This window comes from Oncorhynchus tshawytscha, linkage group LG30 (assembly GCF_018296145.1).
Source record: "Oncorhynchus tshawytscha isolate Ot180627B linkage group LG30, Otsh_v2.0, whole genome shotgun sequence".
NCBI lineage: Eukaryota > Metazoa > Chordata > Actinopteri > Salmoniformes > Salmonidae > Oncorhynchus > Oncorhynchus tshawytscha.
In genome coordinates this window covers 50,138,855-50,166,730 of record NC_056458.1, presented here as the reverse complement: position 1 = coordinate 50,166,730, position 27,876 = coordinate 50,138,855, and the positions used below count along the sequence as shown (strand labels likewise).

The window sequence follows — 27,876 nt, the reverse complement described above, 5'->3', positions numbered from 1 at the left end:
TCACTTTAGTCAGTGTCAATTCATTTCTTCTTCACTTTAGTCAGTGTCAATTCATTTCTTCTTCTCTTTCGTCAGTGTCAATTCATTTCTTCTTCTCTTTCGTCAGTGTCAATTCATTTCTTCTTCTCTTTAGTCAGTGTCAATTCATTTCTTCTTCTCTTTAGTCAGTGTCAATTCATTTCTTCTTCTCTTTCGTCAGTGTCAATTCATTTCTTCTTCTCTTTAGTCAGTGTCAATTCATTTCTTCTTCTCTTTAGTCAGTGTCAATTCATTTCTTCTTCTCTTTAGTCAGTGTCAATTCATTTCTTCTTCTCTTTAGTCAGTGTCAATTCATTTCTTCTTCTCTTTAGTCAGTGTCAATTCATTTCTTCTTCTCTTTAGTCAGTGTCAATTCATTTCTTCTTCTCTTTCGTCAGTGTCAATTCATTTCTTCTTCTCTTTCGTCAGTGTCAATTCATTTCTTCTTGTCTTTAGTCAGTGTCAATTCATTTCTTCTTCTCTTTAGTCAGTGTCAATTCATTTCTTCTTGTCTTTCGTCAGTTTCAATTCATTTCTTCTTCTCTTTAGTCAGTGTCAATTCATTTCTTCTTCTCTTTAGTCAGTGTCAATTCATTTCTTCTTCTCTTTAGTCAGTGTCAATTCATTTCTTCTTCTCTTTAGTCAGTGTCAATTCATTTCTTCTTCTCTTTCGTCAGTGTCAATTCATTTCTTCTTCTCTTTCGTCAGTGTCAATTCATTTCTTCTTCTCTTTAGTCAGTGTCAATTCATTTCTTCTTCTCTTTAGTCAGTGTCAATTCATTTCTTCTTCTCTTTAGTCAGTGTCAATTCATTTCTTCTTCTCTTTCGTCAGTGTCAATTCATTTCTTCTTCTCTTTAGTCAGTGTCAATTCATTTCTTCTTCTCTTTCGTCAGTGTCAATTCATTTCTTCTTCTCTTTCGTCAGTGTCAATTCATTTCTTCTTCTCTTTCGTCAGTGTCAATTCAACCTCATTGTTCATTCCTCTTTATGCTCCATGTGTGAGTGAAAGTGAAACGTCTTCCTGAGTGTGTGTGGGTGTTTACAAGTGGGTCCTCCCTACCGGTGTCCTCTGTCACTAAAATGTCACAGAAAACTGAGCCTCAACCAACCATTCTTGACACAGTAAAGACCCTCAGTCTACCTCTGTACATTACAAACAGTAAAGAACCCCAGTCTACCTCTGTACATTACCAAACAGTAAAGACCCTCAGTCTACCTCTGTACATTACCAAACAGTAAAGACCCTCAGTCTACCTCTGTACATTACCAAACAGGAAAGAACCCCAGTCTACCTCTGTACATTACCAAACAGGAAAGAACCCCAGTCTACCTCTGTACATTAAAACAGGAAAGAAGCCCAGTCTACCTCTGTATGTTAAAACAGTAAAGAACCCCAGTCTACCTCTGTACATTACCAAACAGTAAAGAACCCCAGTCTACCTCTGTACATTACAAACAGTAAAGACCCCAGTCTACCTCTGTACATTACCAAACAGGAAAGAACCCCAGTCTACCTCTGTACATTACCAAACAGGAAACAACCCCAGTCTACCTCTGTACATTACCAAACAGGAAAGAACTGTACGTTACCAAACAGGAAAGAACCCCAGTCTACCTCTGTACATTACCAAACAGTAAAGAACCCCAGTCTACCTCTGTACATTACCAAACAGGAAAGAACCCCAGTCTACCTCTGTACATTACCAAACAGGAAAGAACCCCAGTCATGTTAGTCATTCAACTAACATCCAGTCAGAAGCACTGTCAGTCCATTCAACTAATCCTGGCAATCCAGAACAAAAATCATAATTCATGTTACGTGCGTCTGTCCCAAGAGATTAGTACAAATCAACCATATTCTGTCATTATAAGGAACCACTTCTTCTTCAGAAGAACTTTCTGCAGAATCAGAACCAGGAAGACAAGACAAGTAGGAGTGAAGAATGTTGATCTGAATTCCTGTTCCTCCCTCAGGAACTGATCCCATGAGTGGCTCTCAGGCGTAGCGCGAAGTCCCCTGGCAGCCCTTGTCTGATCAGTTCCTCACGGAGCTGGAAACACAACACACACAGTGATTATCAGGTAGAGCTGAGGAGAAACCTGTCTGATCTGGCACTGACCTGCTGTAAAACCACGTTTCTGATGTAGTCATCTGTTAGTGGGATCAGAGAGGACAGTTTTATCCTCAGTACAACAACGTATCCTGTGGAAACACAGTTAGTCCACATTATTACAACATACATACACAAATAATTTGTTAAAATTTGAACAAAAGTTAATTTTGTACTTACTAGGCCCACTGCTCGTTGTTGTACCGTCCACAATATGGGTTGTGAGATCGGTGGTTGGGTGTGTACTTAAAGTTGTGGGTGCTGTGGTAGTTGTGGGAGCGTACGTACTGACATTTGTGGGTGTGGTTGTGAGTTCAGTAGTTGTTTGGGTGGTATTTGGAAGTGCAGGTGAAATCTGTGTGGTCGTGAGTTGTATTGTCAGAGGAGGAGAGGTTGGTTCCCCTGTGGTTGTGAGGTTTGTTGTTAGAGGAGGGGAGCTTGTTGGTTCCTCTGTGGTTGTGAGGTTTGTTGTCAGAGGAGGGGAGGTTATTGGTTCCTCTGTGGTTGTGAGGTTTACTGTCAGAGGAGGGGAGGTTGTTGGTTCCTCTGTGGTTGTGAGGTTTATTGCCAGAGGAGGGGAGGTTGTTGGTTCCTCTGTGGTTCTGATGGCTGTAGCACAAAGACAGACAAACAGAAAGACAGAGATGTGTTGATTGGTTGGTAATTGTCTCAAACATGCATTTCAACTAGCATCTGTAAATAACAGTGAGACTAGCAGAACACCAGAAAGGGGATCATTAACCTCATGCTGTAGTGAAACTGTACCCACCACTTGTGTTTCCAACCCTGACGATCAGGCAGCGCAGCTCAGAGTGATACATGGAACTGAGAAGATCAACAGAACAACTGTTAAACTGTTCAGATCTTTGATAAAACATTACAAACCAAACCAAACAAACCACATTCCAATGGACTGGGGGGCAGTATTGAGTAGCTTGGATGAATAAGGTGCCTAGAGTAAACTGCCTGCCACTCAGGCCCAAAAGCTGGAATATGCATATAATTAGTGGATGTGGATAGCAAACACTCTGAAGTTTCTAAAACTGTTTGAATGTTGTCTGTGAGTATAACAGAACTCAAATGGCAGGCAAACACCTGAGGAAAAAAATCCAACCAGGAAGTGGGAAATCTGAGGTTTGTAGTTTTTAGTTGCATGGTGTGCTTTTACCGTAACACTACCGTTTGGTTAAAACCAAACAAACCACTTACCATTGAAGGGAAAGGCAGGTTAAAACCAAACAAACCACTTACCATTGAAGGGAAAGGCAGGTTAAAACCTAGTCAGTTGCACAACTGAATGGATTCTACCAAAATGTGTCTAAATGTACATTCAACTGATCATCTTGATAGTAGCCTACAGAAATGATGCATTATGTCACTTTGTTTTGTGCCTTTATTTAATCAGGTAAGTCATTATGTTGTGCTATAAGTTTCCAGTTGAAGTGGCAGCAGACTGACCTGTCGTTCACTCCCTGAGCGATGAAGCACACAGGATAGTACCCTCCCTCCTCATCCTCAGTGGGCGTCCACCTTAGAAGGTATTCTCCTGGGACAGTGGTGTTCTCTGTGATACTGGAAGGTCCACTCACCAACAGCTCTGAAACCCTGAAACACACAGGGAGAAAACAATACAATGTCATTATTATTTTATATTTATTATATATTTATTATCATATTATTATTATTTTTCATTATGAACCCCATTAGCTTAAGCAGCAGCTACTCTTCCTGGGGTCAAAACATACAACATGACATTATACGTAACATTAATAGACAAGAAAAGATCAAGGACAGAACTGCATCACTTCAAAATATGAATAAAACAGACTCCTTTCTTGAAATGGAGTGTGTTAAATGTTGAAGCTAAAAATGGCTTGAATAAAGTTGACATGATTATCCCTACTTCTAGATGCCAGATCAGGAACCAGATCAGTTTATGTGTTGACTGTAGATGCCAGATCAGGAACCAGATCAGTTTATGTGTTGACTGTAGATGCCAGATCAGGAACCAGATCAGTTTATGTGTTGACTGTAGATGCCAGATCAGGAACCAGATCAGTTTATGTATTGACTGTAGATGTCAGATCAGTTTATGTATTGACTGTAGATGCCAGATCAGGAACCAGATCAGTTTATGTACTGACTGTAGATGTCAGATCAGTTTATGTAAGACTGTAGATGCCAGATCAGGAACCAGATCAGTTTATGTATTGACTGTAGATGCCAGATCAGGAACCAGATCAGTTTATGTACTGACTGTAGATGTCAGATCAGTTTATGTATAGACTGTAGATGCCAGATCAGGAACCAGATCAGTTTATGTATTGACTGTAGATGCCAGATCAGTTTATGTATTGACTGTAGATGCCAGATCAGTTTATGTATTGACTGTAGATGTCAGATCAGGAACCAGATCAGTTTATGTATTGACTGTAGATGTCAGATCAGTTTATGTGTTGACTGTAGATGCCAGATCAGGAACCAGATCAGTTTATGTATTGACTGTAGATGTCAGATCAGTTTATGTATTGACTGTAGATGCCAGATCAGGAACCAGATCAGTTTATGTATTGACTGTAGATGTCAGATCAGTTTATGTATTGACTGTAGATGTCAGATCAGGAACCAGATCAATTTATGTATTGACTGTAGATGTCAGATCAGTTTATGTATTGACTGTAGATGTCAGATCAGGAACCAGATCAATTTATGTATTGACTGTAGATGTCAGATCAGTTTATGTGTTGACTGTAGATGTCAGATCAGTTTATGTATTGACTGTAGATGTCAGATCAGGAACCAGATCAATTTATGTATTGACTGTAGATGTCAGATCAGTTTATGTATTGACTGTAGATGCCAGATCAGGAACCAGATCAGTTTATGTATTGACTGTAGATGTCAGATCAGTTTATGTGTTGACTGTAGATGTCAGATCAGTTTATGTGTTGACTGTAGATGCCAGATCAATTTATGTATTGACTGTAGATGTCAGATCAGTTTATGTATAGACTGTAGATGCCAGATCAGGAACCAGATCAATTTATGTATTGACTGTAGATGCCAGATCAGGAACCAGATCAGTTTATGTATTGACTTTAGATGTCAGATCAGTTTATATATTGACTGTAGATGCCAGATCAGGAAGCATATCAGTTTATGTATAGACTGTAGATGCCAGATCAGGAACCAGATCAATTTATGTATTGACTGTAGATGCCAGATCAGTTTATGTATTGACTGTAGATGCCAGATCAGTTTATGTATTGACTGTAGATGTCAGATCAGGAACCAGATCAGTTTATGTATTGACTGTAGATGCCAGATCAGGAACCAGATCAGTTTATGTATTGACTGTAGATGCCAGATCAGTTTATGTGTTGACTGTAGATGTCAGATCAGTTTATGTGTTGACTGTAGATGCCAGATCAGTTTATATATTGACTGTAGATGCCAGATCAGGAACCAGATCAGTTTATGTATTGACTGTAGATGCCAGATCAGGAACCATATCAGTTTATGTATTGACTGTAGATGCCAGATCAGGAACCAGATCAATTTATGTATTGACTGTAGATGCCAGATCAGGAACCAGATCAATTTATGTGTTGACTGTAGATGTCAGATCAGTTTATGTGTTGACTGTAGATGCCAGATCAGGAACCAGATCAGTTTATGTGTTGACTGTAGATGTCAGATCAGTTTATGTGTTGACTGTAGATGCCAGATCAGGAACCAGATCAGTTTATGTGTTGACTGTAGATGTCAGATCAGTTTATGTGTTGACTGTAGATGTCAGATCAGTTTATGTGTTGACTGTAGATGCCAGATCAATTTATGTATTGACTGTAGATGCCAGATCAGTTTATGTATTGACTGTAGATGCCAGATCAGTTTATGTATTGACTGTAGATGCCAGATCAGGAACCAGATCAGTTTATGTATTGACTGTAGATGCCAGATCAGTTTATGTGTTGACTGTAGATGTCAGATCAGTTTATGTGTTGACTGTAGATGCCAGATCAGTTTATATATTGACTGTAGATGCCAGATCAGGAACCAGATCAGTTTATGTATTGACTGTAGATGCCAGATCAGGAACCAGATCAGTTTATGTATTGACTGTAGATGTCAGATCAGTTTATGTGTTGACTGTAGATGTCAGATCAGTTTATGTATTGACTGTAGATGTCAGATCAGTTTATGTGTTGACTGTAGATGTCAGATCAGTTTATGTACTGACTGTAGATGTCAGATCAGTTTATGTATAGACTGTAGATGCCAGATCAGGAACCAGATCAGTTTATGTATTGACTGTAGATGCCAGATCAGGAACCATATCAGTTTATGTATAGACTGTAGATGCCAGATCAGGAACCATATCAGTTTATGTACTGACTGTATATTTATATTTGTGTTCATTATGGATCCCCATTAGCTGCTGCCAAGGCTTTACAGTCCATGTGTTTGTATAGTGGGTATGTTATCGTGTTTGTGTGTGTGTGTGTGTATGCATGTGTCTGTGCCAATGTTTGTGTTGCTTTACAGTCCCCGCTGTTCCATAAGGTGTATTTGTATCTGTTTTTAAATCTGATTGTACGGCAAGGGAAGAGCAAAAACCCTCTGACACACCTGTTGGTCTAACTATTGCATTTAAAACCCCTGATTTTAGTCTCTACCTATCGGCTAAGTGTTTCCATGTTTCCTTTCTCTTACGTGGACTGGGTAGCCTGTGCTCTGACAGTGATTTCCAGGGGTTGGTCTGCAGAGGCGTAGAGCAGTGCACCCTGGGCTGGCGTTGGAGACAGGAACATAGGTAGGTACAAGCCCTCCATACAGGATGTCACCGGGGGGTCCACTGAGAGACAAACCATGGAGTTGAGATACAACACACAGCGTCATGTTTTTCAGTATAAATCATTACCACAACCACTTTACGATGCTACTTCTACTACTGGAAACAAGCCATAGGCATCATCTTATTCTCTATGAAGAGAAACAACAAGTTAGAAACTACCTAGATATAAAGATAAACTACCTGGATATAAAGATAAACAACCTAGATATAAACTACCTAGATATAAAGATAAACTACCTGGATATAAAGATAAACTACCGAGATATAAAGATAAACTACATGGATATAGAGATAAACTACCTAGATATAAAGATAAACTACCTAGATATAAAGATAAACTACCTGGATATAAACTACCTAGATATAAAGATAAACTACATGGATATAGAGATAAACTACCTAGATATAAAGATAAACTACCTGGATATAAACTACCTAGATATAAAGATAAAGTACCTAGATATAAAGATAAACTACCTAGATATAAAGATAAACTACCTGGATATAAAGATAAACTACCTAGATACAGTGCCTTGCGAAAGTATTCGGCCCCCTTGAACTTTACGACCTTTTGCCTCATTTCAGGCTTCAAACATAAAGCTATAAAACTGTATTTTTTGTGAAGAATCAACAACAAGTGGGACACAATCATGAAGTGGAACGACATTTATTGGATATTTCAAACTTTTTTAACAAATCAAAAACTGAAAAATTGGGTGTGCAAAATTATTCAGCCCCTTTACTTTCAGTGCAGCAAACTCTCTTCAGAAGTTCAGTGAGGATCTCTGAATGATCCAATGTTGACCTAAATGACTAATGATGATAAATACAATCCACCTGTGTGTAATCAAGTCTCCGTATAAATGCACCTGCACTGTGATAGTCTCAGAGGTCCGTTAAAAGCGCAGAGAGCATCATGAAGAACAAGGAACACACCAGGCAGGTCCGAGATACTGTTGTGAAGAAGTTCAAAGCCGGATTTGGATACAAAAAGATTTCCCAAGCTTTAAACATCCCAAGGAGCACTGTGCAAGCGATAATATTGAAATGGAAGGAGTATCAGACCACTGCAAATCTACCAAGACCTGGCCGTCCCTCTAAACTTTCAGCTCATACAAGGAGAAGACTGATCAGAGATGCAGCCAAGAGGCCCATGATCACTCTGGATGAACTGCAGAGATCTACAGCTGAGGTGGGAGACTCTGTCCATAGGACAACAATCAGTCGTATATTGCACAAATCTTGCCTTTATGGAAGAGTGGCAAGAAGAAAGCCATTTCTTAAAGATATCCATAAAAAGTGTTGTTTAAAGTTTGCCACAAGCCACCTGGGAGACACACCAAACATGTGGAAGAAGGTGCTCTGGTCAGATGAAACCAAAATTGAACTTTTTGGCAACACTGCAAAACGTTATGTTTGGCGTAAAAGCAACACAGCTCATCACCCTGAACACACCATCCCCACTGTCAAACATGGTGGTGGCAGCATCATGGTTTGGGCCTGCTTTTCTTCAGCAGGGACAGGGAAGATGGTTAAAATTGATGGGAAGATGGAAGGAGCCAAATACAGGACCATTCTGGAAGAAAACCTGATGGAGTCTGCAAAAGACCTGAGACTGGGACTGAGATTTGTCTTCCAACAAGACAATGATCCAAAACATAAAGCAAAATCTACAATGGAATGGTTCAAAAATAAACACATCCAGGTGTTAGATTGGCCAAGTCAAAGTCCAGACCTGAATCCAATTGAGAATCTGTGGAAAGAACTGAAAACTGCTGTTCACAAATGCTCTCCATCCAACCTCACTGAGCTCGAGCTGTTTTGCAAGGAGGAATGGGAAAAAATTTCAGTCTCTCGATGTGCAAAACTGATAGAGACATACCCCAAGCGACTTACAGCTGTAATCGCAGCAAAAGGTGGCGCTACAAAGTATTAACTTAAGGGGGCCGAATACTTTCGCAAGGCACTGTATAAAGATAAACTACCTCATATAAACTACTTAGACATAAAGATAAACTACCTAGATATAAAGATAAACTACCTAGATATAAACTACCTAGATATAAAGATAAACTACCTAGATAAAAACGACCTAGATTTAAAGATAAACTACCTGGATATAAAGATAAACTACCTCATATAAACTACCAAGATATAAAGATAAACTACCTAGATAAAAACGACCTAGATTTAAAGATAAACTATCTCGATTTAAAGATAAACTACGTAGATATAAACTACCTGGATATAAAGATAAACTATCTAGATTTAAAGATAAACTACCCAGATATAAACTACGTAGATATAAAGATAAACTATATAGATATAAACTACCTAGATATAAACTACTTGGATATAAAGATAAACTACATCATATAAACTACCTAGATATAAAGATAAACTACCTAGATTTAAAGATAAACTATATAGATATAAAGATAAACTATATTGATATAAAGATAAACTACCTAGAAATAAAGATAAACTATATTGATATAAAGATAAACTACCTAGATATAAAGATAAACTACATCAAATAAACTACCCAGATATAAAGATAAACTATATAGATATAAAGATAAACTATATTGATATAAAGATAAACTACCTAGATTTAAAGATAAACTATATAGATATAAAGATAAACTATATTGATATAAAGATAAACTACCTAGAAATAAAGATAAACTATATTGATATAAAGATAAACTACCTAGATATAAAGATAAACTACATCAAATAAACTACCCAGATATAAAGATAAACTATATAGATATAAAGATAAACTATATAGATATAAAGATAAACTATATTGATATAAAGAAAACTACCTAGATATAAAGATAAACTGCCTAGATATAAAGATAAACTACCTGGATATAAAGATAAACTACCTGGATATAAATATAAACTACCTGGATATAAAGATAAACTACCTAGATATAAAGATAAACTATATTGATATAAAGATAAACTACCTGGATATAAAGATAAACTACCTGGATATAAAGATAAACTACCTGGATATAAAGATAAACTATATTGATATAAAGATAAACTACCTGGATATAAAGATAAACTACCTGGATATAAAGATAAACTACCTGGATATAAAGATAAACTACGTGGATATAAAGATAAACTACATCATATAAACTACCTAGATATAAAGATAAACTACCTAGATTTAAAGATAAACTACCCAGATATAAACTACGTATATATAAAGATAAACTATATAGATATAAACTACCTGGATATAAAGATAAACTACAGCATATCAACTACCTAGATATAAAGATAAACTACCTAGATTTAAAGATAAACTACCCAGATATAAAGATAAACTATATAGATATAAAGATAAACTATATTGATATAAAGATAAACTATATAGATATAAACTACCTCGATATAAAGATAAACTACCTAGATATAAAGATAAACTACCTAGATATAAAGATAAACTACCTAGATATAAAGATAAACTACCTGGATATAAAGATAAACTATATAGATATAAACTACCTAGATATAAATGTCCTAGATATAAAGATAAACTACCTGGATATAAAGATAAACTACCTAGATATAAAGATAAACTACCTAGATATAAAGATAAACTACCTCATATAAACTACTTAGATATAAAGATAAACTACCTAGATATAAAAATAAACTACCAAGATATAAAGATAAACTACCTCATCTAAACTACTTAGATATAAAGATAAACTACCCAGATTGTCACGCCCTGGTCGAAGTATTTTGTATTTATCTTCATGTATTTGGTCAGGCCAGGGTGTGGCATGGGTTTTTGTATGTGGTGTGTATGTATTGGGATTGTAGCTAGTGGGGTGTTCTAGTTAAGTCTATGGCTGTCTGAAGTGGTTCTCAATCAGAGGCAGATGTTTATCGTTGTCTCTGACTGGGAACCATAATTAGGCAGCCATATTCTTTGAGTTTTTCGTGGGTGATTGTCCTTAGTGTCCTTGTTCCTGTCTCTGTGTTAGTTTACACAAGTATAGGCTGTTTCGGTTTTCGTTACGTTTATTGTTTTGTAGTGTTTGTATTTAGATTCGTGTTACGTTTGTTCATTAAACATGGATCGCAATCTACACGCTGCATTTTGGTCCGACTCTCCTTCACCACATGAAAACCGTTACAGAATCACCCACCACAAAAGGACCAAGCAGCGTGTCAACAGGCAGGAGCAGCCCAAAGAGGAGATGCGTAATAAGGATTTCTGGACATGGGAGGAAATCCTCGACGGGAGAGGACCCTGGGCTAAACCAGGGGAGTGTAGCCGCCCAAAGGTGCAGCAGGAGAAGAGGCAGCAGGAGCAGCCCAAAGAGGAGTACAGTATGGACTATACTTCTTGGGAGGAGATAGACAGGGGGGCGGTCGACCCAGGGAGAGTGCCGGAGCCCGCCTGGGATTCGATGGAGCAGTGTGAAGAGGGTTATCGGAGAATGGAGTTGGCGAAGCAAGCACGGCGGCGCGGATGGAAGCCCGAGAGTCAGCCCTAAAAATGTATTGGGGGGGGGCTCACAGGGAGTATGGCTACGCCAGGTAGGGGACCTGCGCAAACTCCCTGTGCTTACCGGGGGGCTAGAGAGACCGGACAGGCACCGTGTTATGCAGTGGTGCGCACGGTGTCCCCAGTGCGGGTGCATAGCCCGGTGCGGTATATTCCAGCTCCGCGTATCGGCCGGGCTAGAGTGGGCATCAAGCCAGGTAAGGTTGTGCAGGCTCGGTGCTCAAGAGCTCCAGTGCGCCTGCATGGTCCGGTCTATCCAGTACCACCTCCACACACCAGCCCTCCGGTGGCAGCTCCCCGCACCAGGCTTCCTGTGCATGTCCTCGGTCCAGTACCACCAGTACCAGCACCACGCATCAGGCCTACAGTGCGCCTCGCCTCTCCAGCGCTGTCAGAGCCTTTCTCCTCTCCTGCACTGCCGGAGTCTCCCGCCTGTTCAGCGCAGCCAGAGCCTTCCTCCTCTACAGCGCTGCTGGAGTCTCCCGCCTGTTCAGGGCAGCCAGAGCTGCCAGCCTGCATGGAGCAGCCAGAGCTGTCGGTCTGCATGGAGCAGCCAGAGCTGCCAGTCTACATGGAGCAGCCAGAGCTGTCAGTCTGCATGAAGCAGCCAGAGCTGTCAGTCTGCATGGAGCAGCCAGAGCTGCCAGTCTGCATGAAGCAGCCAGAGCTGTCAGTCTGCATGGAGCAGCCAGAGCCGCCAGTCTGCAAGGAGCTTCCAGTCTGCAAGGAGCTGCCAGTCTGCAAGGAGCTGCCAGTCTGCAGGGAGCTGTCAGTCTGCAAGGAGCTGTCAGTCTGCAAGGAGCTGTCAGTCTGTAAGGAGCTGTCAGTCTGCAAGGAGCTGCCAGCCTGCACGGAGCCGCCAGAGCTGCCAGTCTGTAAGAAGCCGCCAGAGCTGTCAGCCTACATGGAGCAGCCAGGGCCACCAGTCAGCGTGGAGCAGCCAGAGCCGCCAGTCAGCATGGAGCAGCCAGATCTTTCAGTCTGCCAGGATCCGCCAGTCAGCCAGACTCTTCCAGATCTGCCAGTCAGCCAGACTCTTCCAGATCTGCCAGTCAGCCAGACTCTTCCAGATCTGCCAGTCAACCAGACTCTTCCAGATCTGCTAGTCAACCAGACTTTTCCAGATCTGCTAGTCAAGCAGACTCTTCCAGATCTGCTAGTCAACCAGACTCTTCCAGATCTGCCAGTCAACCAGACTCTTCCAGATCCGCCAGTCAACCGGACTCTTCCAGATCCGCCAGTCAGCCGGGATCTGCCAGAACTGCCAGTCGGCCAGGATCTGCCAGTCGGCCAGGATCCGCCAGTCAGCCTGGATCCGCCAGTCAGCCAGGATCTGCCAGATCCGCCAGTCAGCCGGGATCCGCCAGTCAGCCGAGATCTGCCAGTCAGCCGAGATCTGCCAGTCAGCCAGGATCTGCCGAAAACACCAGCCAGCCAGGATCTGGTAGATCCATCAACCTGCCTGAGCTTCCTCTCACTCCTGAGCTTCCTCTCACTCCCGAGCTTCCTCTCACTCCCGAGCTTCCTCTCACTCCCGAGCTTCCTCTCACTCCCGAGCTTCCTCTCACTCCCGAGCTTCCTCTCACTCCCGAGCTTCCCCACTCCCACTCCCGAGCTGCCCCTCACTCCCGATCTGCTCCTCAGTCCAGTGGGGTTCTGGGTGAGGACTACTAGGCCATGGTCGGCGGCGAGGGTGGACTATCCAAGGACGCGAGGAGAGGGGACTAAGACATTGATTGAGTGGGGTCCACGTCCCGCGCCGGAGACTATCCAAGGACGCGAGGAGAGGGGACTAAGACATTGATTGAGTGGGGTCCACGTCCCGCGCCGGAGCCGCCACCATGGACAGACGCCCACCCGGACCCTCCCTATTGTTTTGAGGTGCGTTCGGGAGTCCGCACCTTAGGGGGGGGGGTTCTGTCATGCCCTGGTCGAAGTATTTTGTGTTTATCTTCATGTATTTGGTCAGGCCAGGGTGTGGCATGGGTTTTTGTATGTGGTGTGTATGTATTGGGATTGTAGCTAGTGGGGTGTTCTAGTTAAGTCTATGGCTGTCTGAAGTGGTTCTCAATCAGAGGCAGGTGTTTATCGTTGTCTCTGATTGGGAACCATATTTAGGCACCCATATTCTTTGAGTTTTTCGTGGGTGATTGTCCTTAGTGTCCTTGTTCCTGTCTCTGTGGTAGTTTACACTATTATAGGCTATTTCGGTTTTCGTTATGTTTGTTTTGTAGTGTTTGTATTTAGATTCGTGTTACGTTTGTTCATTAAACATGGATCGCAATCTACACGCTGCATTTTGGTCCGACTCTCCTTCACCACATGAAAACCGTTACACAGATATAAAGATAAACTACCTAGATAAAAACGACCTAGATTTAAAGATTAACTGCCTAGATATAAAGATAAACTATATAGATATATATAGATAAACTACCTAGATATATACTACCTAGATATAAAGATTAACTACCTAGATATAAACTACCTAGATATAAATATAAACTACCTGGATATAAACTACCTAGATATAAATATAAACTACCTGGATATAAAGATAAACTACCTAGATATAAAGATAAACTATATTGATATAAAGATAAACTACCTGGATATAAAGATAAACTACCTGGATATAAAGATAAACTACGTGGATATAAAGATAAACTACATCATATAAACTACCTAGATATAAAGATAAACTACCTAGATTTAAAGATAAACTACCCAGATATAAACTACGTATATATAAAGATAAACTATATAGATATAAACTACCTGGATATAAAGATAAACTACAGCATATCAACTACCTAGATATAAAGATAAACTACCTAGATTTAAAGATAAACTACCCAGATATAAAGATAAACTATATAGATATAAAGATAAACTATATTGATATAAAGATAAACTATATAGATATAAACTACCTCGATATAAAGATAAACTACCTAGATATAAAGATAAACTACCTGGATATAAAGATAAACTATATAGATATAAACTACCTAGATATAAATGTCCTAGATATAAAGATAAACTACCTGGATATAAAGATAAACTACCTAGATATAAAGATAAACTACCTAGATATAAAGATAAACTACCTCATATAAACTACTTAGATATAAAGATAAACTACCTAGATATAAAAATAAACTACCAAGATATAAAGATAAACTACCTCATCTAAACTACTTAGATATAAAGATAAACTACCCAGATTGTCACGCCCTGGTCGAAGTATTTTGTATTTATCTTCATGTATTTGGTCAGGCCAGGGTGTGGCATGGGTTTTTGTATGTGGTGTGTATGTATTGGGATTGTAGCTAGTGGGGTGTTCTAGTTAAGTCTATGGCTGTCTGAAGTGGTTCTCAATCAGAGGCAGATGTTTATCGTTGTCTCTGACTGGGAACCATAATTAGGCAGCCATATTCTTTGAGTTTTTCGTGGGTGATTGTCCTTAGTGTCCTTGTTCCTGTCTCTGTGTTAGTTTACACAAGTATAGGCTGTTTCGGTTTTCGTTACGTTTATTGTTTTGTAGTGTTTGTATTTAGATTCGTGTTACGTTTGTTCATTAAACATGGATCGCAATCTACACGCTGCATTTTGGTCCGACTCTCCTTCACCACATGAAAACCGTTACAGAATCACCCACCACAAAAGGACCAAGCAGCGTGTCAACAGGCAGGAGCAGCCCAAAGAGGAGATGCGTAATAAGGATTTCTGGACATGGGAGGAAATCCTCGACGGTAGAGGACCCTGGGCTAAACCAGGGGAGTGTAGCCGCCCAAAGGTGCAGCAGGAGAAGAGGCAGCAGGAGCAGCCCAAAGAGGAGTACAGTATGGACTATACTTCTTGGGAGGAGATAGACAGGGGGGCGGTCGACCCAGGGAGAGTGCCGGAGCCCGCCTGGGATTCGATGGAGCAGTGTGAAGAGGGTTATCGGAGAATGGAGTTGGCGAAGCAAGCACGGCGGCGCGGATGGAAGCCCGAGAGTCAGCCCTAAAAATGTATTGGGGGCTCACAGGGAGTATGGCTACGCCAGGTAGGGGACCTGCGCAAACTCCCTGTGCTTACCGGGGGGCTAGAGAGACCGGACAGGCACCGTGTTATGCAGTGGTGCGCACGGTGTCCCCAGTGCGGGTGCATAGCCCGGTGCGGTATATTCCAGCTCCGCGTATCGGCCGGGCTAGAGTGGGCATCAAGCCAGGTAAGGTTGTGCAGGCTCGGTGCTCAAGAGCTCCAGTGCGCCTGCATGGTCCGGTCTATCCAGTACCACCTCCACACACCAGCCCTCCGGTGGCAGCTCCCCGCACCAGGCTTCCTGTGCATGTCCTCGGTCCAGTACCACCAGTACCAGCACCACGCATCAGGCCTACAGTGCGCCTCGCCTCTCCAGCGCTGTCAGAGCCTTTCTCCTCTCCTGCACTGCCGGAGTCTCCCGCCTGTTCAGCGCAGCCAGAGCCTTCCTCCTCTACAGCGCTGCTGGAGTCTCCCGCCTGTTCAGGGCAGCCAGAGCTGCCAGCCTGCATGGAGCAGCCAGAGCTGTCGGTCTGCATGGAGCAGCCAGAGCTGCCAGTCTACATGGAGCAGCCAGAGCTGTCAGTCTGCATGAAGCAGCCAGAGCTGTCAGTCTGCATGGAGCAGCCAGAGCTGCCAGTCTGCATGAAGCAGCCAGAGCTGTCAGTCTGCATGGAGCAGCCAGAGCTGCCAGTCTGCAAGGAGCTTCCAGTCTGCAAGGAGCTGCCAGTCTGCAAGGAGCTGCCAGTCTGCAGGGAGCTGTCAGTCTGCAAGGAGCTGTCAGTCTGCAAGGAGCTGTCAGTCTGTAAGGAGCTGTCAGTCTGCAAGGAGCTGCCAGCCTGCACGGAGCCGCCAGAGCTGCCAGTCTGTAAGAAGCCGCCAGAGCTGTCAGCCTACATGGAGCAGCCAGGGCCACCAGTCAGCGTGGAGCAGCCAGAGCCGCCAGTCAGCATGGAGCAGCCAGATCTTTCAGTCTGCCAGGATCCGCCAGTCAGCCAGACTCTTCCAGATCTGCCAGTCAGCCAGACTCTTCCAGATTCGCCAGTCAGCCAGACTCTTCCAGATCTGCCAGTCAACCAGACTCTTCCAGATCTGCTAGTCAACCAGACTTTTCCAGATCTGCTAGTCAACCAGACTCTTCCAGATCTGCTAGTCAACCAGACTCTTCCAGATCTGCCAGTCAACCAGACTCTTCCAGATCCGCCAGTCAACCAGACTCTTCCAGATCCGCCAGTCAGCCGGGATCTGCCAGAACTGCCAGTCGGCCAGGATCTGCCAGTCGGCCAGGATCCCCCAGTCAGCCTGGATCCGCCAGTCAACCAGGATCTGCCAGATCCGCCAGTCAGCCGGGATCCGCCAGTCAGCCGAGATCTGCCAGTCAGCCGAGATCTGCCAGTCAGCCAGGATCTGCCGAAAACACCAGCCAGCCAGGATCTGGTAGATCCATCAACCTGCCTGAGCTTCCTCTCACTCCTGAGCTTCCTCTCACTCCCGAGCTTCCTCTCACTCCCGAGCTTCCTCTCACTCCCGAGCTTCCTCTCACTCCCGAGCTTCCTCTCACTCCCGAGCTTCCTCTCACTCCCGAGCTTCCCCTCACTCCCGAGCTGCCCCTCACTCCCGATCTGCTCCTCAGTCCAGTGGGGTTCTGGGTGAGGACTACTAGGCCATGGTCGGCGGCGAGGGTGGACTATCCAAGGACGCGAGGAGAGGGGACTAAGACATTGATTGAGTGGGGTCCACGTCCCGCGCCGGAGACTATCCAAGGACGCGAGGAGAGGGGACTAAGACATTGATTGAGTGGGGTCCACGTCCCGCGCCGGAGCCGCCACCATGGACAGACGCCCACCCGGACCCTCCCTATTGTTTTGAGGTGCGTTCGGGAGTCCGCACCTTAGGGGGTTCTGTCATGCCCTGGTCGAAGTATTTTGTGTTTATCTTCATGTATTTGGTCAGGCCAGGGTGTGGCATGGGTTTTTGTATGTGGTGTGTATGTATTGGGATTGTAGCTAGTGGGGTGTTCTAGTTAAGTCTATGGCTGTCTGAAGTGGTTCTCAATCAGAGGCAGGTGTTTATCGTTGTCTCTGATTGGGAACCATATTTAGGCACCCATATTCTTTGAGTTTTTCGTGGGTGATTGTCCTTAGTGTCCTTGTTCCTGTCTCTGTGGTAGTTTACACTATTATAGGCTGTTTCGGTTTTTGTTATGTTTGTTTTGTAGTGTTTGTATTTAGATTCGTGTTACGTTTGTTCATTAAACATGGATCGCAATCTACGCGCTGCATTTTGGTCCGACTCTCCTTCACCACATGAAAACCGTTACACAGATATAAAGATAAACTACCTAGATAAAAACGACCTAGATTTAAAGATTAACTGCCTAGATATAAAGATAAACTATATAGATATATATAGATAAACTACCTAGATATATACTACCTAGATATAAAGATTAACTACCTAGATATAAACTACCTAGATATAAATATAAACTACCTGGATATAAACTACCTAGATATAAAGATAAACTACCTGGATATAAACTACCTAGATATAAAGATAAACTACCTAGATATAAACTACCTAGATAAAAGATAAACCTAGATATACAGATAAACTATATAGATCATATATGTACCTCTCACTGCAAACTGAACAGGTAGTTTGCAGAGTGTGTTGTTTGAGGTCCTGATAGATTGAGATCCGTCAGTATAGGAGAGAGAGATGGTCTGAGTCGGGAAATCCTCCATCACTATCTGAACTGCATATGTTCCAGTGGTATTACTGTTGCCCCAAAATGACAAGGTGCAGTTCTGAGGGAGACAAGATAAAAACAAGATTAAATGTGTTATTGCTACATACATTTTTGACTTTTAAATCAACTATATAAATCTATAGATTCTTGAAGGATATAACTTAATAATGCCTTATGATCTTATTTCAACTGTCGTAAAAATACATTTACAGGAAAGTCACTAGGTAATCCAAGGTTCTCCTATCAGAACGGGGCCTGCTGCTACCTGGTTCTCCTATCAGAACGGGGCCTGCTGCTACCTGGTTCTCCTATCAGAATGGGGTTCTCCTAGCCTGCTGCTACCTGGTTCTCCTATCAGAACGGGGCCTGCTGCTACCTGGTTCTCCTATCAGAACGGGGCCTGCTGCTACCTGGTTCTCCTATCAGAATGGGGCCTGCTGCTACCTGGTTCTCCTATAAGAATGGGGCCTGCTGCTACCTGGTTCTCCTATAAGAATGGGGCCCTGCTGCTACCTGGTTCTCCTATAAGAATGGGGCCTGCTGCTACCTGGTTCTCCAATCAGAATGGGGCCCTGCTGCTACCTGGTTCTCCTATAAGAATGGGAGCCTGCTGCTACCTGGTTCTCCTATCAGAAAAGGAGCCTGCTGCTAGCTGTATCTAGCTAACCTGATCTGCATCTGAAATAAAGTTTTCATCAATAACCAAATATAGACCCCTAAATTAATCCATGCTTTTGTTACTTCTAGGTTAGACTACTGCAATGCTGTACTTTCCGGCTGTTACGGCTCTCTTCTATCTCCTCCTCTGACGAAGAGGTAGAACAAGGATCGGACCAAAATGCAGCGTGATGATGATTCATGATATATTTTAATGAAGGAAAACCTATACATACAGAAACTACAAAACTAACGGAATGAAATAATGAAAACCGAAACCTATCTGGTGAAATACAAAACACTAAGACAGGAACAATCACCCACAAACACACGCAGAATATGGCTGCCTAAATATGGTTCCCAATCAGAGACAACGATAATCACCTGACTCTGATTGAGAACCGCCTCAGGCAGCCATAGACTACGTAGACACCCCACAAAACCCCTAAGACAAAAACACACCACAATAACCCATGTCACACCCTGGCCTGACCAAATAATTAAAGAAAACACAAAATACTAAGACCAGGGCGTGACACCGGCTACCCGGATAAAGCACTAAATAAACTTCAGTTAGTGCTAAATACGGCTGCTAAAATCCTTTCTAGAACCAAATCAAATCAAATCAAATTTTATTTGTCACATACACATGGTTAGCAGATGTTAATGCGAGTGTAGTGAAATGCTTGTGCTTCTATCATATTACTCCAGTGCTAGCCTCCCTACACTGGCTTCCTGTTAAGGCAAGGGCTGATTTCAAGGTTTTACTGCTAACCTAGAAAGCATTACATGGGCTTGCTCCTACCTATCTCTCTGATTTGGTCCTGCCGTACATACCTACACGTACGCTACGGTCACAAGACGCAGGCCTCCTAATTGTCCCTAGAATTTCTAAGCAAACAGCTGGAGGCAGGAATTTCTCCTATAGAGCTCCATTTTTATGGAAAGGTCTGCCTACCATGTGAGAGACGCAAACTCGGTCTCAACCTTTAAGTCTTTACTGAAGACTCATCTCTTCAGTGGGTCATATGATTGAGTGTAGTCTGGCCCAGGAGTGGGAAGGTGAACGGAAAGGCTCTGGAGCAACGAACCGCCCTTGCTGTCTCTGTGTGGGCTATACTCAGCCTTGTCTCAGGATGGTAAGTTGGTGGTTGAAGATATCCCTCTAGTGGTGTGGGGGCTGTGCTTTGGCAAAGTGGGTGGGGTTATATCCTGCCTGTTTGGCCCTGTCCGGGGTATCATCGGATGGGTCCACAGTGTCTCCTGACCCCTCCTGTCTCAGCCTCCAGTATTTATGCTGCAGTAGTTTATGTGTCGGGGGGCTGGGGTCAGTTTGTTATATCTGGAGTACTTCTCCTGTCTTATCCGGTGTCCTGTGTGAATTTAAGTATGCTCTCTCTAATTCTCTCTTTCTTTCTCTCTCTCGGAGGACCTGAGCCATGCCTCAGGACTACCTGGCATGATGACTCCTTGCTGTCCCCAGTCCACCTGGCCGTGCTGCTGCTCCAGTTTCAACTGTTCTGCCTGCGGCTATGTAACCCTGACCTGTTCACCGGATGTGCTACCTGTCCCAGACCTGCTATTTTCAACTCTCTAGAGACAGCAGGAGCGGTAGAGATACTCTTAATGATCGGCTATGAAAAGCCAACTGACATTTACTCTTGAGGTGCTGACTTGCTGCACCCTCGACAACTACTGTGATTATTATTATTATTTGACCATGCTGGTCATTTATGAACATTTGAACATCTTGGCCATATTATGTTATAATCTAGTAATGCAGAAAGTCCTATTTATGTTACTCTAACTTACTGTTAAATGGCATTGGCATGGTAAATGACAGTAACCTGTTTTGGCCAGCTGGTTGCTGCCCTGCTCTGTTACAGCTGGTTGATGTCTTGGCATGTTAAATGACAGTAACCTGTTTTGGCCAGCTGGTTGATGTCTTGGCATGTTGAATGACAGTAACCTGTTTTGGCCAGCTGGTTGATGTCTTGGCATGTTGAATGACAGTAACCTGCTTTGGCCAGCTGGTTGATGTCTTGGCATGTTGAATGACAGTAACCTGTTTTGGCCAGCTGGTTGATGTCTTGGCATGTTGAATGACAGTAACCTGTTTTGGCCAGCTGGTTGATGTCTTGGCATGTTGAATGACAGTAACCTGTTTTGGCCAGCTGGTTGATGTCTTGGCATGTTGAATGACAGTAACCTGCTTTGGCCAGCTGGTTGCTGCCCTGCTCTGTTACAATGCCAGTAACCTGCTTTGGCCAGCTGGTTGCTGCCCTGCTCTGTTACAATGCCAGTAACCTGCTTTGGCCAGCTGGTTGATGTCTTGGCATGTTAAATGACAGTAACCTGTTTTGGCCAGCTGGTTGATGTCTTGGCATGTTGAATGACAGTAACCTGTTTTGGCCAGCTGGTTGATGTCTTGGCATGTTAAATGACAGTAACCTGTTTTGGCCAGCTGGTTGATGTCTTGGCATGTTAAATGACAGTAACCTGTTTTGGCCAGCTGGTTGATGTCTTGGCATGTTAAATGACAGTAACCTGCTTTTGCCAGCTGGTTGATGTCTTGGCATGTTGAATGACAGTAACCTGCTTTGGCCAGCTGGTTGATGTCTTGGCATGTTGAATGACAGTAACCTGCTTTGGCCAGCTGGTTGATGTCTTGGCATGTTGAATGACAGTAACCTGCTTTGGCCAGCTGGTTGCTGCCCTGCTCTGTTACAATGACAGTAACCTGCTTTGGCCAGCTGGTTGTTGCCCTGCTCTGTTACAATGACAGTAACCTGCTTTGGCCAGCTGGTTGTTGCCCTGCTCTGTTACAATGACAGTAACCTGCTTTGGCCAGCTGGTTGTTGCCCTGCTCTGTTACAATGACAGTAACCTGCTTTGGCCAGCTGGTTGTTGCCCTGCTCTGTTACAATGACAGTAACCTGCTTTGGCCAGCTGGTTGTTGCCCTGCTCTGTTACAATGACAGTAACCTGCTTTGGCCAGCTGGTTGTTGCCTTCATCATCATAGTCTATTGTTGTCTGTATTGTTCTATTTGGATACTAACCTCTTGTAGAGTGAAGTCATTAGGAAGGTCACTTGATGTGACACACTCGTCCGTTGGTACTGCATATCTGCATCTGACCTCATCCCCGTCTGGATCAAATGACAACAGGTTGAAATCTCTTGGACAATTAGCAGGGACACTGAGAGAGAGAGAGAGAGAGAGAGAATTAATTGCACTGTTTCAGATCTGTTTTTAATTGACTGAATACAACACACAGATTGATAAAAGCACTTGTTCGTCAAACTAAATAATTTAACACCGAGAAGTGGTAGTATTTACCGCATCAGAGGTACGACAGTGGTCTGTGGAGATCGGTTGACTGTCTTCGTGTCAGATCTGACCCCAAGATCCACATGAGTCCACAGCCACCAAAGAACAACAGAATTATCATTATCTATCCAGTTTCCGCCATCCAATCTGTAATGATAAAGAGACAAAGGTGAAAGGTGAGTTCAAGTAACATCCTAAACACTGTTGTTATGATGTTCATCATGTACAATACTGTGTGTTTGAACTAATGTGTTTTTTGTCCTTTCTGATGTAATGGGACATGTTGGACATATTGTCTATAACTACTTTGGTAACCAGGATAAAGTAACTTATCTGTTCCCTGTTACTACAAATCAGGTCCATAAACACACTGGTAACAGATGGAAGATTTGAATATAAAAGAAACACTCACAGCAGATCAAAAGTCTGTGTGTTATTGGAGACGTGTCTAGTCATGACTCCCTCTGTCTGACACCAGTCCTCAGATATCCCCTGGTCCACTGTGTTAACCACTAAACTGATCTCATTCCCACAGTCCCCACTGATACACGACCAGGTATCAGAAAAACAGCCGCGAGACAGAAGGGCTGCCTTGTAACGGAGGTCCACCTGCAACGACACACTTCATTAAACCACCACTTCAGACACATTGCAAGACGGCTGTCTTTAACAAGTGTCCAACCTAGATACATGTTCTGTTTGGTAAGGAGGGTAAGAGAACAAGCAGGAGCAAGGCATTCTTCATATAGCTAAATGCCTTTATCATTATGGTATGTTCAATAGTACAGAACATTCTAAACTCTGATTTCATTTCAACTCTGATTCATGTCAGGGATTACAATGATACAACAAGCCTTCTGTAGAGAACAAACCATGTTCCATCAAGGCCTGAAGAGGGAGTGGTTAGGCACAACAATCATTGGTGGACAATGCTTAGTTATCAACAACAGACAAAATCAACTCAAAATAACGCTTAGGTATCAACAACAGACATAGTGAATAGGAGTGGGTATAGGTAGTGAATAGGAGTGGGTATAAGTAGTGAATAGTGGTGGGTATAAGTAGTGAATAGGAGTGGGTATGAGAAGTGAATAGGAGTGGGTATAAGTAGTGAATAGTGGTGGGTATAAGTAGTGAATAGGAGTGGGTATAAGTAGTGAATAGTGGTGGGTATAGGTAGTGAATAGGAGTGGGTATAAGTAGTGAATAGTGGTGGGTATAAGTAGTGGGTATAAGTAGTGAATAGGAGTGGGTATAAGTAGTGGGTATAAGTAGTGAATAGGAGTGGGTATAAGTAGTGGGTATAAGTAGTGAATAGGAGTGGGTATAAGTAGTGGGTATAAGTAGTGAATAGTGGTGGGTATAAGTAGTGGGTATAAGTAGTGAATAGGAGTGGGTATAAGTAGTGAATAGTGGTGGGTATAAGTAGTGAATAGGAGTGGGTATAAGTAGTGAATAGGAGTGGGTATAAATAGTGAATAGTAGTGGTTACCAGCAGTGAGTGGGTATAAGTTGTGAATAGGACTGGGTAAAAGTAGTGAATAGTAGTGGGTATCAGCAGTGAATAGGAGTGGGTATAAGTAGTGAATAGGAGTGGGTATAAGTAGTGAATAGGAGTGGGTATCAGCAGTGAACAGTGAAGGTAGTGAATAGGAGTGGGCATAAGTGGTGAATAGTGGGTATAAGTAGTGAATAGGAGTGGGTATATGTAGTGAATAGGAGTGGAAATATGTAATAGTAATAAGTAGTGAATGGGACTGGGTGAATAGTGAATGGGAGTGGAAATATGTATGAATAGTAGTGGGTATAAGTAGTGAATAGGAGTGGGTATAAGTAGTGAATAGGAGTGGGTATAGGTAGTGAATATATAAGTAGTGAATGGGTATAAGTAGTGAATAGGAGTGGGTATAAGTAGTGAATAGGAGTGGGTATAAGTAGTGAATAATAGTGGGTATAAGTAGTGAATAGGAGTGGGTATAAGTAGTGAATAATAGTGGGTATAAGTAGTGAATAGGAGTGGGTATAAGTAGTGAATAGGAGTGGGTATAGGTAGTGAATAGGAGTGGGTATAGGTAGTGAATAGGTATAAGTGAATAGGAGTGGGTATAAGTAGTGAATAGGAGTGGGTATAAGTAGTGAATAGGAGGGTATAAGGGTATATAGGTAGTGAATAGGAGTGGGTATAAGTAGTGAATAGTGGTGGGTATAAGTAGTGAATAGGAGTGGGTATGAGAAGTGAATAGGAGTGGGTATAAGTAGTGAATAGTGGTGGGTATAAGTAGTGAATAGGAGTGGGTATAAGTAGTGAATAGTGGTGGGTATAAGTAGTGGGTATAAGTAGTGAATAGGAGTGGGTATAAGTAGTGGGTATAAGTAGTGAATAGGAGTGGGTATAAGTAGTGAATAGTAGTGGTTACCAGCAGTGAGTGGGTATAAGTAATGAATAGGACTGGGTATAAGTAGTGAATAGGAGTGGGTATAAGTAGTGAATAGGAGTGGGTATAAGTAGTGGGTATAAGTAGTGAATAGTGAATAGTGGTGGGTATAAGTAGTGAATAGGAGTGGGTAAAAGGTAGTGGGTATCAGCAGTGAATAGGAGTGGGTATAAGTAGTGAATAGGAGTGGGTATAAGTAGTGAATATAAGTGAGTGAATAGTAGTGAATAGGAGTGGGTATATGTAGTGAATAGGAGTGGAAATATGTAGTGAATAGTTGTGGGTATAAGTAGTGAATGGGACTGGGTATAAGTAGTGGAATAGGAGTGGGTATAAGTAGTGAATAGTAGTGGTTACCAGCAGTGAGTGGGTATAAGTAATGAATAGGACTGGGTATAAGTAGTGAATAGGAGTGGGTATAAGTAGTGAATAGGAGTGGGTATAAGCAGCGAATAGGAGTGGGTATAAGTAGTGGATATGAGTGGGTTTAAGTAGTGAATAGGAGTGGGTATATGTAGTGAATAGGAGTGGGTATAAGTAGTGAATAGTAGTGGTTACCAGCAGTGAGTGGGTATAAGTAGTGAATAGGACTGGGTAAAAGTAGTGAATAGTAGTGGGTATCAGCAGTGAATAGGAGTGGGTATAAGTAGTGAATAGGAGTGGGTATAAGTAGTGAATAGGAGTGGGTATCAGCAGTGAACAGGAGTGGGTATAGGTAGTGAATAGGAGTGGGCATAAGTAGTGAATAGGAGTGGGTATAAGTAGTGAATAGGAGTGGGTATATGTAGTGAATAGGAGTGGAAATATGTAGTGAATAGTTGTGGGTATAAGTAGTGAATGGGACTGGGTGTATGTAGTGAATAGTAGTGGGTATATGTAGTGAATGGGAGTGGAAATATGTAGTGAATAGTAGTGGGTATAAGTAGTGAATAGGAGTGGGTATAAGTAGTGAATAGGAGTGGGTATATGTAGTGAATAGGAGTGGAAATATGTAGTGAATAGTTGTGGGTATAAGTAGTGAATGGGACTGGGTGTATGTAGTGAATAGTAGTGGGTATATGTAGTGAATGGGAGTGGAAATATGTAGTGAATAGTAGTGGGTATAAGTAGTGAATAGGAGTGGGTATAAGTAGTGAATAGGAGTGGGTATAAGAAGTTAGAAAAGTTGAGCCTACATGACAAAGACCACTAGAGGGCAGCAAACCACAGACCAAAGGGGAACTATGTGTTCCATTCTCTCGTCTAGAGTCCATTTTACAAGCCTGTTGAGCTGAGAATAGGTTTCCAAAACCCCTGGTAATTTACAAATTGATCGGTTATATGAAGGATCATGTTTTACAGCTTTGTGATGTACATTCTTGTATTATTTAATATTTTTCTGTGTTTGGAAACTCCTTGAATGTTTATGGTAAATTCTGGTAGTTTACTGGTAAATGCTGGTAGTTTACTGGTAAATTCTGGTAGTTTATTGGTAAATGCTGGTAGTTTACTGGTAAATGCTGGTAGTTTACTGGCACATTTAGAAAGTTACCAGTAATACTCCAACCCTATGAAGAACGTTTTTTTCAAGATGACATCAGGAACAAATAAGCATTTCTCTCAGTTGAAGAAAAAACTTAAAGCTGCATTATGTAGAAATATAGATCTGTATCTAAAGTCTTCGAAAGCCAAGTCAACAAACAGGTCACTGACCATCTCGAATCCCACCGTACCTTCTCCGCTGTGCAATCTGGTTTCCGAGCCGGTCACGGGTGCACCTCAGCCACGCTCAAGATACTAAACGATATCATAACCCCTATCGATAAAAGACAGTACTGTGCAGCCGTCTTCATCGACCTTGCCAAGGCTTTCGACTCTGTCAATCACCATATTCTTATCGGCAGACTCAGTAGCCTCGGTTTTTCTAATGACTGCCTTGCCTGGTTCACCAACTACTCTGCAGACAGAGTTCAGTGTGTCAAATCGGAGGGCCTGCTGTCCGGTCCTCTGGCAGTCTCTATGGGGTGCCACAGGCTTCAATTCTCGGGCCGACTCTTTTCTCTGTATATATCAATGATGTTGCTCTTGCTGCGGGCGATTCCCTGATCCACCTCTACGCAGACGACACCATTCTATATACTTTCGGCCCGTCATTGGACACTGTGCTATCTAACCTCCAAACGAGCTTCAATGCCATACAACACTCCTTCCGTGGCCTCCAACTGCTCTTAAACGCTAGTAAAACCAAATGCATGCTTTTCAACCGTTCGCTGCCTGCACCCGCATGCCCGACTAGCATCACCACCCTGGATGGTTCCGACCTTGAATATGTGGACATCTATAAGTACCTAGGTGTCTGGCTAGACTGCAAACTCTCCTTCCAGACTCATATCAAACATCTCCAATCCAAAATCAAATCTAGAGTCGGCTTTCTATTCCGCAACAAAGCCTCCTTCACTCACGCCGCCAAGCTTACCCTAGTAAAACTGACTATCCTACCAATCCTCGACTTCGGCGATGTCATCTACAAAATAACTTCCAATACTCTACTCAGCAAACTGGATGCAGTTTATCACAGTGCCATACGTTTTGTTACTAAAGCAACTTATACCACCCACCACTGCGGCCCTCGCTACCTATTCGTCGCCAGACCCACTGGCTCCAGGTCATCTACAAGTCCATGCTAGGTTAAGCTCCGCCTTATCTCAGTTCACTGGTCACGATGGCAACACCCACCCGTAGCACGCGCTCCAGCAGGTGTATCTCACTGATCATCCCTAAAGCCAACAAATGACAACTTGTTCTCAACTAGTTACCTGGTTAAATAAAGGTGAAATTAAATAAATAAAAAAATAAAAAAATTCTTGTACATTTACAAAGTTACCAGTAAAACTACGGCCTCATGAAGAACGTATTTTTCAAGATGACAGCAAGAACAAATCAGCATTTCTCTCATTTGAAGAAAACACTTAAAACTGCATTAGGTAGAAATGTGAGTTATAGTTATAGATCTGTCTTTTTGTGTGTTGTACTGTCTGTTTTGTACACCAGCTTCAAACAGCTGAAAATACTATATTGTTGGTTATTGAAAAGATAATTCACAGCAGTATAAATCTGAACTATACATGCTTGTTTTGTCACAAACTGGAATTAGGCAAACTATTAGAAT

The 27,876-nt window shown here is 42.6% G+C and overlaps 1 protein-coding gene across 4 annotated transcripts in view; it reads right to left on the bottom strand.

Annotated features, from left to right (window-relative positions):
- Nucleotides 1-1,055: 1,055 nt before the first annotated feature.
- Nucleotides 1,056-27,876, bottom strand: part of LOC112239534 (mucin-3A) — a 27,146-nt gene continuing 325 nt past the window's right edge. Inside the window, exons 2-14 of one of the 4 annotated variants that reach the window (XM_042309573.1) lie at nt 22,706-22,902; nt 22,303-22,440; nt 22,024-22,162; nt 18,190-18,364; nt 6,847-6,988; nt 3,589-3,735; nt 2,900-2,955; nt 2,311-2,739; nt 2,140-2,222; nt 1,635-2,070; nt 1,422-1,459; nt 1,274-1,349; nt 1,056-1,160 (exon numbers count right to left, since the gene is read on the bottom strand). In XM_042309573.1, coding sequence (XP_042165507.1) covers nt 1,990-2,070; nt 2,140-2,222; nt 2,311-2,739; nt 2,900-2,955; nt 3,589-3,735; nt 6,847-6,988; nt 18,190-18,364; nt 22,024-22,162; nt 22,303-22,440; nt 22,706-22,902 — 1,587 coding nt within the window. In that variant the 3' untranslated portion in view covers nt 1,056-1,160; nt 1,274-1,349; nt 1,422-1,459; nt 1,635-1,989. Of the gene's footprint in view, nt 1,161-1,197; nt 1,350-1,421; nt 1,460-1,483; nt 1,534-1,634; nt 2,071-2,139; nt 2,223-2,310; nt 2,740-2,899; nt 2,956-3,588; nt 3,736-6,846; nt 6,989-18,189; nt 18,365-22,023; nt 22,163-22,302; nt 22,441-22,705; nt 22,903-27,876 lie in introns of those variants that run through there. The other 3 variants (XM_042309571.1, XM_042309572.1, XM_042309574.1) reach the window with 3 other exon arrangements.